At 40.9% G+C, this 17,783-nt stretch overlaps 1 protein-coding gene across 1 annotated transcript in view; it reads left to right on the top strand.

Annotated features, from left to right (window-relative positions):
- The window catches only part of LONRF2 (LON peptidase N-terminal domain and ring finger 2), a 36,243-nt gene extending 19,114 nt beyond the window's left edge, over positions 1-17,129 (top strand). Inside the window, exons 3-12 of the mRNA XM_064438932.1 lie at positions 1,283-1,405; positions 2,425-2,586; positions 3,047-3,272; positions 5,270-5,366; positions 5,728-5,842; positions 6,537-6,658; positions 7,479-7,637; positions 10,570-10,732; positions 12,711-12,860; positions 13,222-17,129. Coding sequence (XP_064295002.1) covers positions 1,283-1,405; positions 2,425-2,586; positions 3,047-3,272; positions 5,270-5,366; positions 5,728-5,842; positions 6,537-6,658; positions 7,479-7,637; positions 10,570-10,732; positions 12,711-12,860; positions 13,222-13,380 — 1,476 coding nt within the window. The 3' untranslated portion in view covers positions 13,381-17,129. The remainder of the gene's footprint in view (positions 1-1,282; positions 1,406-2,424; positions 2,587-3,046; positions 3,273-5,269; positions 5,367-5,727; positions 5,843-6,536; positions 6,659-7,478; positions 7,638-10,569; positions 10,733-12,710; positions 12,861-13,221) is intronic.
- The last annotated feature ends 654 nt before the right edge of the window (positions 17,130-17,783 follow it).

Genomic DNA, 17,783 nt, shown 5'->3' with positions numbered 1-17,783 from the left:
ACAGCGATGTCAGGCATGTTAGGACCTCTCTAAAAAAGTTTTACAGAGGCTGTACAAGCATCAAGATGAGAAGGTCAGGGTCAGGCCTCACAGTACCTCTCTTCTTCCTGCATTTAGGAAAAGAAAAATGTATTTCATCGTGAGAGATTGGTGTCTACTGAGACTTCTTGTTCAGGTCACCAAATGTCATACATTAATTATCCTGTCCTACACAGTGCCCTTACTTGCTTTTGGTACAAGCCGCAATCTTCCCAACAGTAGAAAGGTGAGGATCTTAACGGTCCTCAGCTTGAAGGGCTGTATTGAAAGAGTGAGGGAGGTACCTGCTCAGGAAGGTTATGTGATACTGGATCTTTTGGCATTAGTAGGAAGAATAGAAAAGCATATCAAACCAGTCATTTAGACTAGTGAAATTGTACTTTCAGCACAGTCTAGAGGTATTCATGTGGATCAGAGGTGGACTTGCAGAGTACACTTCTGTCTAATAAGCAAGAGGCAAATATATTTAAATGCACACTTAAGTTTCTTTTCGTCGTTAAGGAAGTTAATTTCCATAGTCAGATTTGAACTGGAAATTGATATCCACAGAGAAATTGAGAGGTGAGGCATTCCTCTCTTGCTACTAGTAACAAGTAAAATAAGGCTTGTCCCCAAGCTGACTACCCTACTTGTTGGCCATGGATGTGTTACTCTAGGACGTGGGAGAGGTAGGATGGGCCAAAAGGTTTCAGGTTAAGTATTGATAAGTTGCCTTAAATTCATAATGTTGTTGATCTTCTCTAGCCAAATAAAATACGTAAAAAATCATCTCTGTCCTGGTAAGACACCCAGGAGAAGTGAGAGCATCCTGAACCTAAAATCTTTTGCCCCCCCAGCTGCCACCTCCAGCCTGCATGTGCCACGGTCTTTCCCATGCAACTTCATTACTGTTAAGTTTGCCCTGGTATGTGAAACCGTTCTCTGGAGTATCAAGCCCTGTGGGATATGTAGTAGTCTCGGTCCCTGGGGAGACAAATACCCTTCCTTATCCTGCATCAAGTCCTCCCTGAGGAAAGGAGCGGCGTCTTCAGCAGGGGGTGATGCCATAGTGGGTTCCTGGGAGATCATCTATCAGCAAAAGGGTCTGACTGTTCTTGAGTTATGAGGATCAAAGAGGTTGTTTCCCAAACAGCGTCTTATTCTTCCCTTGTAGAATTGTGTGAACTTCCAAGTTTGTTTGCTGGATTCTTGCTGCTACTTCAGAAATGATCTCTAGGTTTGTACATTTCCTTTGTGTGAACAGGGCCATTATGTGAAAGCAAAAGCTCTTTCTGGATTGGAAAGGACTGAGGAAGCATTGAAGGAGTTTCTCTATTGTGTTGCCTTAAATCCTGAATGGAGCTCAATGAAGAAGGAAGCCCAAAAGGTATAAATGTATTTCCTGGCCACTTTTTGGGTGCCATGCTGCTCTTACTCCTGCAGCTAGGTAAAATTCTTATTATTTCAGGTGACAGTAAACAACCAAAGGATAATTTGATTCAGTAGATTCTCCAATAAACCTCATTAGCATTATGCTGTGTGAGGTGCCTGTTGGGTTTGATTGACACCTCAACCAGAGGGATTGTATATTTGTGGATTTCACTGCAAATCTGTAGGTCTGGCTGCTGCCATTGTGGATTACACTTGCAGTATTTTGGCCGGATTTGAGTACACCTGGATTTCGTAGGCTTGAGGCTGCTAATTTTAGTGCCCATCAGAAAACGACTTCTAAGTGCAAAGTGGACGAGGGTTGAGAATGGGGAGCTGTGTGCTGCCCTGTCCTGGAAAAATCTTGCAGTCTCCCTAGCAGTTTGTATAACTTCCTATAAGGGATGCATTTACTGCTAACTAACCATTGTCAGGTTCTCTGTGATGATCCATACAGGCAGCTTTTTAAAAAGAGAAATGGGGATTTGACAAGGCACTTGGTGGGGACTGGTGAGAGGGGGAACAGGCTATACACAGCTTTTAGCTAGAGAAGAAATCTGCTTGATGATAGAGGAATTGGATGCAGGGGATGAGGAGAACTGAAACACATCTCTGTTAACCAGTTTTGACAGGAGAGCATGGTCTGAAGACTTTTGGAGGCAGGGGTCTGAGGGTCAGAGTGGAGAGGAGTGGAGGCAGGAGAAAGACACAACAGGCTGTTGCCCTGGGTGCTCCTGAGGAGCAGAGGCCTTCTGGGAGGGAGGTGGACACCAGAAGAGCACCTTGGACACATCCGTGGTTGTGGTGGGGACTGCTCTTCAAGTCCTGTGGGCACTGGGGAATGCAAGATGTCCTGGTTGTTGCAGGGCTCTTGGCATCCAGAAGCTGTGAAGTTTGTGTATCTGTGTTTATACAAACATGAATATCTGTGTCATAATTACTATTATTTTTTCTTTTTTTCTCTCTCTAATTGACTAGATAATGTGTGAGATGTTTTTCCCAGCCTTTGAAAATGTGCATGATAGTCTAACAGCACCTTTCTCTAGTCGAACATCCCATACAAGATTGAAACCTGCATTTCTGAGTAGCATAAACACACAGTCAGCTGCAGAAGATAGCTCTATTGCTGGGTCCTCAAAGGTAAAGTAAAAAGCATTCAACATAAAAATACCAAAAGTAACCCAAGGATCTGTCTGATCTGTGTGACATTGTCTTTGCCCTTACTTTCATGGTAAGCCTGTTTTCTCCATTGCTGTTAGATCTCTTGTTGGGATGTACTTCCTCAGAAAAACAAGAGGATGAAACTGGTTCTTTACAAAATAGTGTGGTGCCTTCACATCGGGGTTGGTTATATTTGTGGCCTTTTTTCTCCCCGTCTGTGCTTTTTATGCGCTCAGGAACTGTTATTTCTAGAGATGGGACCTGTGGGGAGAGAAGCGTCCCTTATCATGCAACTGGAGAGTGCCTTCCTTGATATGGACCTTTGTCCCGTGCTAAGCTTGTTGTAGTGACATTGATCTATTGCTGATGTGTACAACTAATAGGAAAAAGCAAAGTAAAATCGTCTCATGTCGTATATATCTGTTCTTAATTTTTTTAGGATACTGTGTTCAGGTTAACAAAAACACCCTCACAAGAATCTGATGTATTTAGAAGTACAGATTCTCCTGTTTCCCATCATGTTCTGGATCTCTATTTTGAAGACAACAAGAAGTCTTTGGGAGCTATTCTCTCCAGTTTACCTGGGGTTGGCTTGAAAAGAAAGCTGTCCAGTGATATGAGGGATTTACAAAGCTTGGATGTCCCCAATAAGATTCCTAAAAAAGGTTTGTGTTGTGGCTTAGAAAGGGGATTTCTTTTGCACATACTTGAAAACGATAAACTAATTTTTTCCTCCTCCATTTTTATAGATGTCAGTGAAACATTCCCTACAGGGACTGGAATAATATTTTGCTGTCTGGTCTGTCTGTTTCTGCTGTAACAGCCTATTTACCTTATTCCAGAGCAGTTTCAATTCATTCAATGAACGCTGTATTTTCCTTTCTCAAATGGGCCATTTCCAGTATGTAATCCACTAACAGTGTAGTCTTTGTGTTGCTGGTGCCCCGTTTCCATTTTCTAGGTCTCAGAGGTATAGCTGAAGTTCATTGTCTTTCTATATGAAAGAAACATGCAGTAAGCCTGGAAACTAATCTTTAACTGGCACCAGAAACAGTCACATGCAACTTTACATGAAATTTTCCAAGCAAACAAAGAAACCTTTTGAAGGGTAATAAGCTCAGTAGCTGTGCTTACAGTTGCCATGCTTCTGAAGCTTCTAACAAACACCTCCAAAGTGTTTTTAGTACTCTGGGATAAAAATGCTGAAGGCAATTTATTGCATTGAGTAGTGAAATAATTGGTTAAATGGGGCTTTTAAAATGCTGCTATATTAGTGTGCCTTTTTTCCCTTAAAAGAAAAAAAAAACCAGCCACCACCACCTTGACAAATCTGACTTCTGCCTTGAAATATTAGTCTTCAAGTGCTGCTGTTCATCTGCCACCTCTGCAAATTATCAGCGTATGGCCAGTTTCTGACTACATTGCTCTGAAGGGAAAAACCACGTACTTGCCCGTGAACTGCAGACTCAGTAAATAGATTGTGAAATCTGACCTGCCTATAGCTTCACAGCAAAGGCCAGAGATCGCCTTTTACCCATAACCATTAATTTCTGGTCTGTGCTAGATCCCGATGCCATGTTACTATTTGCAGAATTAACATAGTTAGGTTCTGGCTATTACTAAATGCTAACATGTGAGATGTAGGTTAAAGATAACGCTGTTTTCCTTTGTAGGCCACACAACACCCGTGCCCTCTCCCCTATCCTGTCTGTGTTCGAGATAAACCAGATGCTGAGCAAAAGTTATCCTTTAACAAAAAACATCCTTGTGTTTTAACTTAACGTAAAAAGCTGAGCTTTTTTTTTTTAACAGTCAAGAATTTAGGACATGGAGGCAGCACTCATGGCTCTGTTGCAACTCATCACTGAGCGGCAAAGATGCAGATTGTAAAAAGTTGCAGAATCTGCTTGTTATACATGTCATCAGAAGCTTGAGCTGATAGCTCTTGAGCTTAGATGCTATTGCTGTGAAGTCTGAAGCCCATACCCTTTATGTATGTTAACCACAGGGATATGTACCACCCCCAAAAAGCCAGAGTGGGCAGAATTTTAAGTGAAGTGTTTTGTCTCCATGTTTGCAGAGTGCTGAGCTAGTGAAATCAGTATTAGCTAATGCAGGTCCGGTAGTCCTTAAACATTAAGCCGTCTGAAACATGGGATTTCCACAACAGCCTAGTCTAGAAGAACGGAAGCTTTTTTTATACTTGCAAGAAAATTTACCCCTGCTGAGAAATCTATAATAAACACTGATGAAATAGTCCAACTGTGCGTAAACAAATTAAATCCTGGACTTAATGTACTTTAAAACATCTGGCCTGGCTGATGTGGGAGTGGTGATGGTGGTGGGAAAGCAAGAGAGTATTTTAAAAACTACCCTTAAAAAAAAAAAAAAAGGCACAAAACCCCAAAGCAGTCATTTTTTGAGTAGCAGCTCATGGGTATTCAGCTCTAAAGTGCTTTCTCTGGCCATAGAAATCATCCTCTGCTCTCCAAAAGATTTCCTGCCAGAAAGTTTAAAATTTAGATGGAAAATATGTTTGTTTGGAACAAAACTTTAAAAATAAAAGGGATAAATTAGGTTCTTTATGGAAAACAACTTAATCAGCATCTGAAATTGCAGTAATACTTAAATATTTACTATAAACATCATCTTACCTACTTAGATGCAGATGTTTTACCTGAAAACACCACCGTCACTTCAAGTGAAATACCAACAACTCTGGTGGATGCATCGGACTTTGAGTGTTCCCTCTGCATGAGGTACGAATGCGTTGACCTGGGATTAAGATCAGAAAGCCTTTGTAGCTTCAGAAAAAAAAGCTTTCTTGGTGCCAGAAGGGAAACCTGTCTAAATTGTTATTACTGTGTTCCTTTTCCTCAGCTTTGCATCTGGTGAATCTTTACAGATGTAGTTTTCTCCATTATGCATGGTTTTCTCCATTTTTTACCACTTAAAAAAAGAAAACTTATTTTATATCCTCAGCTAAAACTGTCACCTGTGATTTATGCAAAAGCAGGAGAGGAAGAGGTGGCTGGATCTAGTCACTTCTTTCCACAGTTTGTGAATCTGTGTTGTGTATGTTGGCAGCTTAGCTTTTTTGCTCCGTGTTTTCGTGTTCAGGTTGTTCTACGAACCTGTTACCACTCCCTGTGGACACACCTTTTGCCTCAAATGCCTTGAGCGTTGCCTTGACCATAATCCGCATTGCCCACTCTGCAAAGAAAAGCTGTCAGAAGTAAGTATGTCCTTGTCCTAATTAACAAAAAAATACAAAGCTGTGTTCTTCTGAAAGCACGTATGTGGGGATTTTCTGTGCTTTACTCGCAGACCAGAACAACGCAGTAGTGCTCACAGCATCAAGCTGTGCACAGATCTCATTTGCTCCAGAATATATTTTGTCATTCCTTGGAAGACACACGTGGTTTGCTGGTGCTGAAAGGAACTGAGGGTTCCAGTGTCACGTCAGGCTCATGCCTGGGAAGTCCCAACCATAGCCCTATTCCTACCACCTCTCCAGTCTGTATCTCTATCTGCGGTGAATGAGGAATGGTCACTCCTTGGCCAAAACTTCTGCTCCGACAGACATAACGTGTCTCGTACGTGGAGTACTTCTTGAGGAGCAGTAACCTGGCAGCTCTAGGTGAAAATAATGTACGTATGTTCTGCAAAAGTGAAGAGGGACTGCCTTTTCTTGGTGGTTGTACAACTTCTGCCAAAAAAAAAGGGCACAGGGTTATAGTTAAATGGGCACTGGAGTGAACCTCATATCCTACAGTGGAAGTTTTGACACCTTAAGGCTGGAAAGGAGGAGGAATTGGTACAATCCTGAACAAACATGCTGTTTGGCCTTAGGAAAGGGGACGGGCTGGGAGGAAGAGGTGTTACCTGACTTCTCGTTATCAGACTTAGGAGTTGAATCTTCCTTGCAGTTTCTGGCAAGCAGAACTTACAAGAAGACCGTCCTTACAGAAGAACTGATAGTCCGTTACTTGCCAGAGGAATTATCTGAAAGGAAGAAAGTTTATGAGGAAGAAATGAAGGAATTGTCAAAGTAGGCTTTCATTGTACTACTGACAGCTGTTATAAAAACGTCTTTTTAATCTAAATTACTTGAAGAAGCTTCATTTGCTTAGGAAGCACACAAAATGAATGACTTTGTAAATGAACCTGCCAGATGTTTTGTATTTTTGATGTTTGTTGCAGATATACAAGAAACAGTATGCCTGGATGGTAGAGAGGCACAACGATATTCTTAAAATAATTGCTTTTGCCTCTGAAATAATATAACAGCTTTAAAAGTTATAATGGGGGTTTTCTGGGAGTAAAAGTCCAATTATAATTGAGTTATACTTCAGTTCAGGAGAAGTTCAGGGGTTCAGTGTTGTCAGTGACTTGTGGATCTTATGTTTAAACTCAGGTGAAAAGAAAAATCATGCAATTAAGCCTGAAAAAATAATAGAAGGATTAATGGGCTTCTTAAAAATTAAAGGGTTTTGCTAAGCTTGGGAATTCTCTACCACCTTGCTTTGAACGTGGTTAGTTCTTAGGTACTATATTGCTATGGAAAGTTACCACCAGAATCTTACTACTTGTACTTAAGTATTGATATACACACATTTGGGAAATCGGCTATTATTTCCTGACTTTTCCTCTATGAAAGTAGATTAGACGGATTGTTTCTTGAATGTACTAACAGAAGGAGTCCTGAAATATGTTTGTCTTTTAAAAATGACAAATTTCAACCAGATACATATTTACAAAGAATGAGTCTAAAGAAGCCACTGGACTTTGTGTCGTATTAAGGGTTTATGCTGAACATAGTAATACTCAGGAAAAAAGCTGATTTTTTTTTTTTAACAATTATCTTACAGTTTGAATAAAGATGTTCCCATCTTCGTATGTACCATGGCCTTCCCTACCATCCCTTGCCCGCTCCATGTCTTTGAGCCTCGTTATCGTCTAATGATAAGAAGATGCATGGAAACTGGTACCAAGCAGTTTGGCATGTGCTTAGCTGATGAATTGAAAGGGTAAGGAGATGAGCTTAGAATGTCCTTGTTGTTGCAGAGGCTGCTGTGATGCTAATGGAGTACTACAGCGCAGTATACTTGTCTCCCCGAACCATTGTAGTTCCTTCCAGTCCTGTATGAACCAGTACAGAAGTTGCTGGCATTTTAATTTCATATATTAAATATTCTTTTTGACACAAAGATGGAATTTTTATTGTTCCCCTGTTGGATGGATAGCAAAAATACAACTCATCCTGCTACTACAGGCTCCAAAAATAGCACTTAATTGTCTGTGTGGTTGGAAAGCTTTCTAGCCTGTTTGTTCTAGTGAAAGCTGACTGGATGAGGTTGCTCCTCTGCCTGCTCAGTTTTAAAAAACAGAAATAATATATAAAAAAAAGCAATCCTTGCATAGTTTTCCTGCAAAGGTGGTATCATTTGAATGAGACAAAGTATACCCTTGGCTGAGAATCCTGTTCTGCTGCTGAATGTTGAATTTCGATGTCTGTCTTTAGTGCTGTGTTGCAATGTCTAAACTATCTGCAGTAGGCGGGTTACACTGTCTTTCTATATGATCTGACCTTTAATTAATTTTTGTGAATTCTGACATTGGTGTGTTTCCAGCTCCCTATGTGGAGACATAATACTAATCATTAGATGAAAACCTTAATGTTTTTAAGTCCTTTATAGATAATAGTTTTTTGGGTGAATGGGATAAGATGCTCATGGAAAAAAAAATACAGTGGTCTTAAGAAAGGTCTGCCTTATGAGATGTAATAGATAATTGCTGACTTCAGAAGATGGGTTGGAATGATGCAGGCTGTAGAATGGATGACCAGTGTGGGGAATTTTTAAGAATACATTAGACAGGCATCCTCAGGAGCAGCATTTTTGTAGGTGATCATCACTGGAGCTGAGAGGAGGGCACTCATACCAGGACTTGGCAGCCTTTCCTTGTCCAGTTCAGGCGTTGTTTTTCTTTCTCCCAGACTGGATGGTAAGGTGGCAGTAAGAACACAGGAGATGCTAGAGCTTCCAGTCAGCTCTGGCTGTGTTTCATGCCATTTGGCATGCTGTCAGTGCTGCACTCAGTGGATTTCAGGATCCAACAGCAGGTGATGCCTCACAGTCCCTTCCAGGCCTGTTACCAATCTTCTGGAAGCAAATACTTGTAAGAGTGAGGACAAAATGACCGAGACATGAGTGATAACTCTCCTTATATTTGTGAAGGTGCTTAGAACATTCAAACTTATTTGTAGTCAGGTCTAATACAGAGGGCCAAGGGGTTACAATCCTAAAAACACAAGAACTGATTTATTATGTAGTGTCATAAAGGGTATTTTAAAGTGCAGCCAGTATGGCTAGATTTTATATCCTGTCTGTTTTGAGTTACTGAAATAATTAAACTTTTTAAGCATGGCAACTTCTACTTAAATCAAACACTGATGTGCAGGAAGATACCTGGCAGGCTGTTGTAGCTTCTTACACAAGTAAATAAGTTCTTTTGTTTATTCAAAATTGCAAAATGAACTGGGAACAGAAAAAGTGGGCAAACTTGTTTGCCTCCCCTACTGAGACATGGATATGGAAGGCTGAGATTCATACCTCCCTTGAAAAACACGGTAACAAGACATGTTCCGTTAACCACCTTACTCTGTTTTATTTCTCCACTTGAAATTAAAACTGGGAGAAGAATCGTTTATAAACTCCTAATGTGTCAGTACATTTTATACCCATCTCTAGCTGCTTTCTTGTCTCTCTTTGATTAAGGTCACTTTCTATTCAAAAATAACTTCTCAAAGAATGACAAAAAAACCCCAGAACCATCACTTATACATTAGTTCCTAAACTTGGTATGAATGTCACCAAAATCCTTAATTTAAAAAATTATGTAGCTGTTTAGTCTAATATTGCTACAATAAACTCACTCATAATCCCATTGTAGAGCACCAGGGTTTAGCTGTGTGCAGCTGTTCTCTTCTTGCTCTTCCTCAGTTTTTGTGTGATGGTTGGTTGTTCACAGCAGTCAGCTTTTTTCCAGTCCCAAAACCATGACTTCTGGTAGTGTAGAAACAGGACTCATTTCCCCACAGTGTCACTGTTTCTTCACCACTCTGATGTAAGAAATGGCCAAGCCCTGGTAAAACAAGTGTTTCCCTGATGAAACATTTATCAGACCTTGCAGGGATTTGATATCTTGAGATGAGACTAGATACAGTGCATTCTCCTGGTTAGCAGTAAGCTGAGGTACAGAGCTGCAGATGCTGGCAGGTGAAACATAGTGGTGAAGTCATTGTACAATCAACCTCCCTAGAGAACTCACCACTGCACAAATGTAGAGTAGGTAAGCCTGATAATGTTAAATAAAAATTTATTGCATGCTTGTTTCCAGGACGTGATTAAACCCTGTACCTACTTTAAATATAACAGATACAAATGTGCTTTTTAAAAGTGTTTTTGGGGGGTTTCTGCCTTTTTTCTTTTTTTTTTTAACTTAAAGGATACAAGTGCAAGAAAAATCTTGCTATATAGAAGCCTTTTCCTTCTAAAGCCTGTAATCCTCTGCTTATACCTTGGAGCAGGGGTATAGCCCTCCCAGCCCTGCATTTGTTCCTCAGTTTCTGGACTTCCATATGGTATCTTTCTCCATCTTGTTTTCTTCGCAAACCAGGTGAATTTGCCACCAGTAGCTGGCAACTCCCAGCATGAAACATGCTCCATTTAGTTTCCTGTCCCTTCCCAAACCCAGATAATTTCAGTCTGAAAATGCTGCTGCCCTGGACCTCTGAGGGAAGGGGGGGGTTGTGTGGCTTACATGAATAAGCAGAAATGTATTGTCACCAAAGCAGGATCCTCTTTCAAATAAAAAGTGGTGAATTAGGCCCAGTATTTGTCCTGATGTGTATAAACACTTGTTGATGACTTCCACTTTTATGCCCTTCTGTCATTTCAGATTTGCAGATCATGGCTGTATATTAGAGATCAGGGACGTAAAGTTTTTTCCTGATGGACGCTCAGTTGTTGATACAGTTGGTGTCCGTCGTTTTAGGGTCTTAAGCCATGGCCAGCGAGATGGATATAACACAGCAAACATCGAGTATCTTGAAGATAAAAAGGTGATCTATGGTGCAAAGTTATTCATACCCATGTATTGCTGGATTCACTTAAATAGCCTTTCCTTGTTGCATTTCAAGCTAGCTGTGCCTTATTTTTAAACCAATATCATTATAAATACTAAAGTTCTATTTTGAAAACCATGGAACAAACTTTGTCTCTTCCTTCCCTTTCTTCCTTTCTGCCCTTACAATTATCTCTGCTTGAAGTGTTGCACTCCCTTCATGGATCTCAAAGTAGCTTCTGAGACTGAGGTGCTGAGGTCTGTGATGATGTGTAGGTGAGGTCAGGGTAATGTTTTAAAACTGTTACGGACTTGAAACCCTTCCAAGAACACCTGCCCCTGTTGTTAGAGAACTGACCATTCTCTTCTTACACTGAACAGACAGTTGGCAGACTTCAAATGACCTCCCAGCTCTGGTTTGCCAAACAGGTCCTCAAACAAATGCGGGAGTCCACTCTTAAAATGAGATCTTACTGACATGTAGTTAACCGTGCCTGTACAAGCATCCATTAGAGCTGGCTGAGAGCAGAGAAATGGACAGAGGGGAGCAGTTTTTAAAAACACATCCTCTTAAAAAACCTGCATCAAGTGAGGTGCTTGTGATGGGTGTTGGCCAAAGGGTGGATTTTTGGTCATGCTTAATGATGACTTCCTGGATCATCTTTAGAGCATGTCTATAAAACCCTGATCCCTCATTACACTGAGTTTAGTAGTAATCTCATGCCAACTGAGGAAGTCCAGTCTGGTCATATAGCTCTTCGGTGTGCTCTCATAGTTCAAGTGCAAGTCTGTAAAGTCTTAGCAGGGCTTCTCTAACCTGTGCAGGATGATGCAGTTGTTTGCCAAGGCAGGAAAGGCGGATCGCATGGAGGTGCCTCCCTCTGCAAAAGGTCAGAGTAGGTAGCCTGCTCAGAGTGAGGGCTCTGCTGTGTTTAAATCCCCAGTGAGGGCAGTGGGACACAGGTGTCCAGGGATTGTTTGTAGATGGTGCCAGAGACCCACCTCTTCATAATTAGGGTGAGATTTACCTTGTCTCACTTGAGAGGCTGACGTCTGTATTCAGCACCCTATGTTCATGTTATATTTCATGGTGAGAAATCTCAGTCCAGAGCTATTTTACCTGCTCTGTCTTGGATACCTACCTTAAGATGAAATTAATTGCCCTCTAGAGCTGTTTCTCCTCAACTGTGAAGGACATCCAGAGCAGGTAGCTCAGATGATGCGTATCTGAGTAGCACTGGTGAATCACACTATTAGTGTGTACAGATCACAGGAGAAAAAAAACCTCAACAACCCCAAACAAGCAAACAAACAAAAAAAGCCAAATCGCCAATTTGTAGTGGGCTTTGCGTATGCTTTTTTCTTTTGCCTAATGGCTAATAGTCAGGCCTGTGCAACTAAAGCACTCTTCGCCTCAGCGAGGGTCTTTTTTATGACCATTCCTGGTATTGGGAAAGCATCCACTTTTCCCACTTCCTGCCTGCTCAGGTGTCTGCCCTCCTCTTCCTCCTCCTTGGCTGTCCTACCACAGCCTTAACACTTCTATAAAACACTGCTGATCTCTAAATGCCTTAGCCCCCCTGTCTCTGTGCTCAGTGGCAGTAGTATTTCTTTTGTTTTGCCAGACAATGTAATAACGTTCAGAGGTCCTTCTGTGACAGGGAGTCGAGCTTGTGCATTTGAGATGATTAATATGATATCCCGGGATTAGAGAGCGGATTCCTCTCTTGTGCCATAGGAATGGATATTAAGGCAGTAACTGCTCCAAGAAATGCCAGTTCAGAACACCTAGGGGAGGGTAAAAAGACTCCAGCATCACAGGTTTGAAAACTCAGACTTGGGTACAGTTTGCTTAGATAAGGACATTTGAACAGCTGTAGTCACTGCATTATTTTGCTTCGCTTGCTTCTGGGGAAGCATAAGGACTCCACGGTATCAAACCTGTTTTGTTCCATCTCCTTTCTTCTAACAATAAGGTTGAAGGACCCGAATATGAAGAACTTGTCCGCCTTCATGACTCGGTTTATGATCAAGCCGTTGCCTGGTTTACTTCTCTTAAAGACAATATGAAAGTACAAATTCTCAATCACTTTGGGTCCATGCCAGGAAAAGAGCCAGAGCCGCAGGTAATAAAACCATCCTACTTATGCATCGTTATTCTATACGTACTTTTTACACAAGACTATTTTCTGACAGGTTTTTGCTGTGGTTTTGTGCATTCTAAGCTCTTACTTACCCAATATTGGTCTATTAGCGTGAAGCATGGAAAACAGTATATCAGTGTAATCTGATACCTGAAGAGATCAGTCTCAATGGCGCATACAGACAAGGAGAGCACCTGAAACGATGTGTTTAGTTGCTGCTTGGACTGTTTGTTTTATGGTGACTTTGTTAGCAAATAGAAGTAGAAGGTGGGAAGGAAGGTGGTGTTCTTTATGGGGCAGTGCCAGTGAATATGCGATTGCATGTCTTTCCATTCTTTTGCAGAGCAACCCCAGTGGTCCTGCCTGGTACTGGTGGCTCTTGGCAGTGCTGCCTCTGGAAAACAGAGCTCAGCTGGCTATATTGGCTATGACCTCCCTTAAAGATCGTCTTATCGCCATCAGACGTGTATTGATATTTGTGACTCGCAAAAGACCCAGATAACATGGACTTCAGTTGTGAGTGGGCACCGAAAACATCTCACGACAGGTTGTTTTGTGGGAGGGCAAAGGGGGAGGGGTTGTTTTTGGGGTGGTTTTTTTTTTTTAAAGATTCCTTCTAAAAGGAACAGCCCTTTCTGACTGTGTCCAGCATCCATTGATTGCATCGGTTTGTTATCCTGGGTATTCATCAAACCTTGCACTCTCTCCTGTTGTCCTGGTGAAATCTGAGCCTCTACAAAGCTGTGCTACAGTTAGAGCATAGCTGATAGATGTGGATAATTGCTTCAAAGTACTATGATAGAGTTGATGTTTCTAGCCTGCAAGAGAGTTAAGTACTAGAGTAGCACCATTGGCCTGCATGTGATTTGGATTTCCACTTGGTAGGAAAAGGAAACTGGACAGTGGATTGAAGAGGTGTTTCCTAGACTTTCTTGAAGGTAGTGAAGAGGAGTTACGCTGCCCAGCAGAAGTATGCATGAAGACTATAACCAACAGTATGCTCTGTTAGTGGATTGGTAGGCAGTCTGTCATACACCCACATCTCTCTCTTTTCAGCAAATAGCACTCTGTGAGGAAAAAAAAATTAAGCTGTTTGTGGTCAAAACATCTGAGGATGTTTATCTGAAAGAATAATAGCTACTGAATAAGTACACTATTTAGTAGCCTTAGGTAATCCCTCATGTTGTGATTTATGTGTTGTAGCAGATTGAGTTTGTACAAAATGTTTGGAAAGGTGTACTTTGGTTTATTTGAAAAGAAAAATCGAAGTAATCCCAGCTGGTCTTATCGCTAAATTCAAAACAAACTAGCTCCCTAAAGTATGATAAACTCTGCTGTGAAATAATGATTTCACCCCAAGCACAAGGGAGGCATGCTGCAGTTTGCTCTGAATGCCTGTTCTGCATGCGGGACCGGCGAGGATGAAACGCAGGGAGGTTTCCATCTCCATCCTGCCTGCAGTGCCATGCCAACCTCCTGTTATGTTGGAGTGATCTCTACTGAACACGTTTCAAACCAAAAGTATTGTAGTTTAGTACCAGTTGCTGCATGTGATGGAAATCAGTCCACAATAACACCATGAAAGGAGGCACAAACTGAACCTATAAAGGCAAGTCTCAATGCAAGCTTAAGTCAGGTGTTAACCTTCATTTGTCTTTTTGACTATTTTTTATGTATTGTTTTGTTACTATCTAACTTTGGTAGCTATTAAATTGATCGCTTGTCAGTCAAATGATCAACGTTTGCTCAACTGCCAATGGAAAAAACTAACAGTGTTACCAATCAATTGGCATGGTTTCCTGTAAGTAGAACTGATACTACCAACAGGGAAAAAAAAGTTGACTTGAATCTCCATGTGCTGCAAGCATAGCAAGACCAATGTAAAGACGTTCATGTGCAAAAGTCTGGTAAGAAGAATGGCTGTTTACCTAAACGGTCAAAGTGCCTGGTTTCTTTTTTAGTTCTTTTGTCCTTATTTGTCAGTGAAGATGTATTTAAACTTTTTTTCCAATTTGCACATGAGTTCCAGAAGAAGACTGCATTACGTGCAGTGATTAAGATATATTACCTGCTCACTTTGGGTATTGTAGTCATAACCTGTGTGGTCTGGGAAACAAAAATACAGAGTTTTTTTCCTTTCAGCAAATGGCTACCACAAATGGTTTCTATAACATACCCTGAATGTACTGTAACTGCCTCTACCTTGAACACGCCTTTTCTATTTAAATAGTTTGTAAGTATATTCTCTGAATTGTGAAGTGCATAACTTACAACCAATGATGTCATAACCTCTACAGTAGCCTTCTGCAAGTTCTGCTACCATCACCAAAACACTCAAAATTCAAGTTGAATGCATTTCCTCCAGGATTTGAAGATGATGAAGTCACTGAAGAATAAAGGAATTGTGCTATATATGGGGGAGGAAATGTCAGAAGTCAGTAGGTCTTGAGCCCACTGTCAGCTCAGCTACCGAAATGTGGTTTCACAAACTAATTCTCAGACCAGAAGAGGGACTGTATTTGATCTCGCAATCCTTTCTGTTCAGCTTCCTGTTCTTCCTATCCCCTTCTGTGCTGTGTATTTCTTCTAGAGTCACTCATCTCGCTCCTTCGTGTGTCTGGCCTAGTTTTGAGTATTACTAGTTTAGCTGCAGGGGACGCCAATGGTATTTGTGTATTGCTGGTCCCTGATCTTATATGTGCTTAATTTTACATATAGGAGTGCGTTTAAGAAAAAAAAAAAATCAAGGTGCTAGTTAGTGTCTTCTTGGCTTTGCCTCAGTAACTAATGTGAATATTCTTCTTCGCGAAAGTGATTTTTCAAGATATCTACTTTTGAGGTACTTCTGAGAGGAAACCCTATGTAACAAGAGAGGTTGTTTACTGCTGTTCTGTAATGTGTAAAGACACATTTTACATGGAAAGTGACATTACTGTGTTCATGAAGGCCTGCATAATTAATGGAATGATAGTTATCGAAGAGAAAGCAGAACTGTAGAGGGATTTTTTTTTAGTCAAGGTTTAAAGTGGTTTGTGAATATTTCAGTGACTGATGTTTTGGATAAATGATGACAACGTAGGAATTGTCTGTGTATGGATGCGAATAACCATATTAGCAGCCCAAAGCTGACATTTCTTCCAAAACATTGAATGCTGATCAAATGGCAAAGCTTTAATAAATAAATAAAATGAAACAAAATAAAAAAATCACCACTGCCCTGTGGTACTTACTTTGTAAGGGAGAGTACCAACTTCATTGTTACCAAATTATCTCTGCCATATGATCTCTACAGCATCCAGTAGTACCTCATGGGAGAAGCTAGCTATCTCATTCCTCTCTAGAGGAAATGTCCACATTATGGTCAATCTACGCTTAGGTGTAACTTGTCGCCAAGGTACATGTGGAAGCATTGGAGCTGAGCTCCTGGAAGAGATAGACAGGATTCGTTGCCTTTCTAGCTCATTACACATTTCTTGCTTGCTCTCCAAGCAAGGATGCTGGGATATATGATGAGTCTTTTCACTGTGGTGAATGTGGCCCTTCTTTATACATCGTAAAGAGGCCAAAAAAAAAAAAAAAATCCCTCTACCTCTACACCTGTTGTTCACCTGTAAAGCTTCAAGCTACAAAATGATATATATATTTTAACCTTTTTTTGTCTTTCAGAAGCATACTAATTGTTTGCCACTGAGGCCTTTTATCTACTGTATTTTAATATGTTCATTTGATAGTCATCGAGATCTCTTTGTACTTCTAACCTGTAGATCTTGTCATGTTTCTTACTGCTCCTTTTTCCTTGTTCTCCAGTCCACTTTTAAATTGATTAAATAGAAAGCTGTACACTCTCTATTCCTATTACATTTTACACTAGTGGAACTGGTATTTTGGTAGCGCCTTAATTTTGCAGTTGTGAAATGATTGTATCAACTCTTATCTGGGGCTTCTGACCAGATTTAAACGAGTATGTTTAATGTAGATTAAACTTGAAACCATTTTTTACTGTTTTAAAGCTAGTTATGAAATGGAGTGTGTACATATGTATAAATATAAATTATTAATCTGCACCTTTTGTATCTAGTAAATACAGGAGAAGTTCATGTTCTAACCACATTTGGCACTTCTTGTTGCATAAGCAAAGCCAAAACTTTTTTTAAAAACTGCAGTGTTCATTTCATGTATATTTGCAATATTCATGGGAAATGTATTTAATTTATGTGATATTTGGAATAAAACAGATGGAATTTATAAGAGCGTGAGTTTATGGGAAAGCTTTATTGCTTTGTGAGGGCTACAAGCTACAGCCATGGTGTAAATACTGTCTGAACAGAAAGAAGCCACTGATGTACTGTTGTCAGAAGCGGGGTGATTGTTTGATTTCACTGGCAGGAGCCCAAGGGATGAAAGTGGGCCCCATGAAGTTTTAAGAAGCAAATGGCATTCCAGAAGCAGTGGTTAGATGTTGCACTTCATAAGTTGCATGGCAAAGATCTTAGCCGCGGTGCGGCAGAAGTAGAGGAGGCTGCAGAGGACGGAGCCCGGTGGGGTTTGCTGGGGGTCCAGGGCAGCCTGTGGCGCTGTGTGTGAACAGGAGGGATGGATTTTAAGGGGAGCAGAAGGTCTCCAAAATGGGAGGGAGGTAAGGAGCCCTCAGCAGAGATGGGCCAGGGGAGGTGAACCCTTAACTCCCCCAGGGTGCGATGTGACAAACACGGGAGAGGGGTCATGGAGTTGGCTCTTCTTTTGATAGCTTCTTGGACTGAGTAGTTTTTTAGCCCTAAGTGTGACCTGACTGGTCCCACGGAATACATTCTGAAAAATATGGTTACACTTAAGGAGACAAAATGCTTTATTCATTAAACCCAGTGAAAGAAGATGCCTTCAGCATGCTGCACGGTGGAGGTGATG

The sequence above is a fragment of the Phalacrocorax carbo genome, chromosome 1 (assembly GCF_963921805.1).
Source record: "Phalacrocorax carbo chromosome 1, bPhaCar2.1, whole genome shotgun sequence".
Lineage (NCBI taxonomy): Eukaryota > Metazoa > Chordata > Aves > Suliformes > Phalacrocoracidae > Phalacrocorax > Phalacrocorax carbo.
Note: the sequence above shows the minus strand (reverse complement) of the source record. Positions and strands in the feature narration are given on the sequence as shown.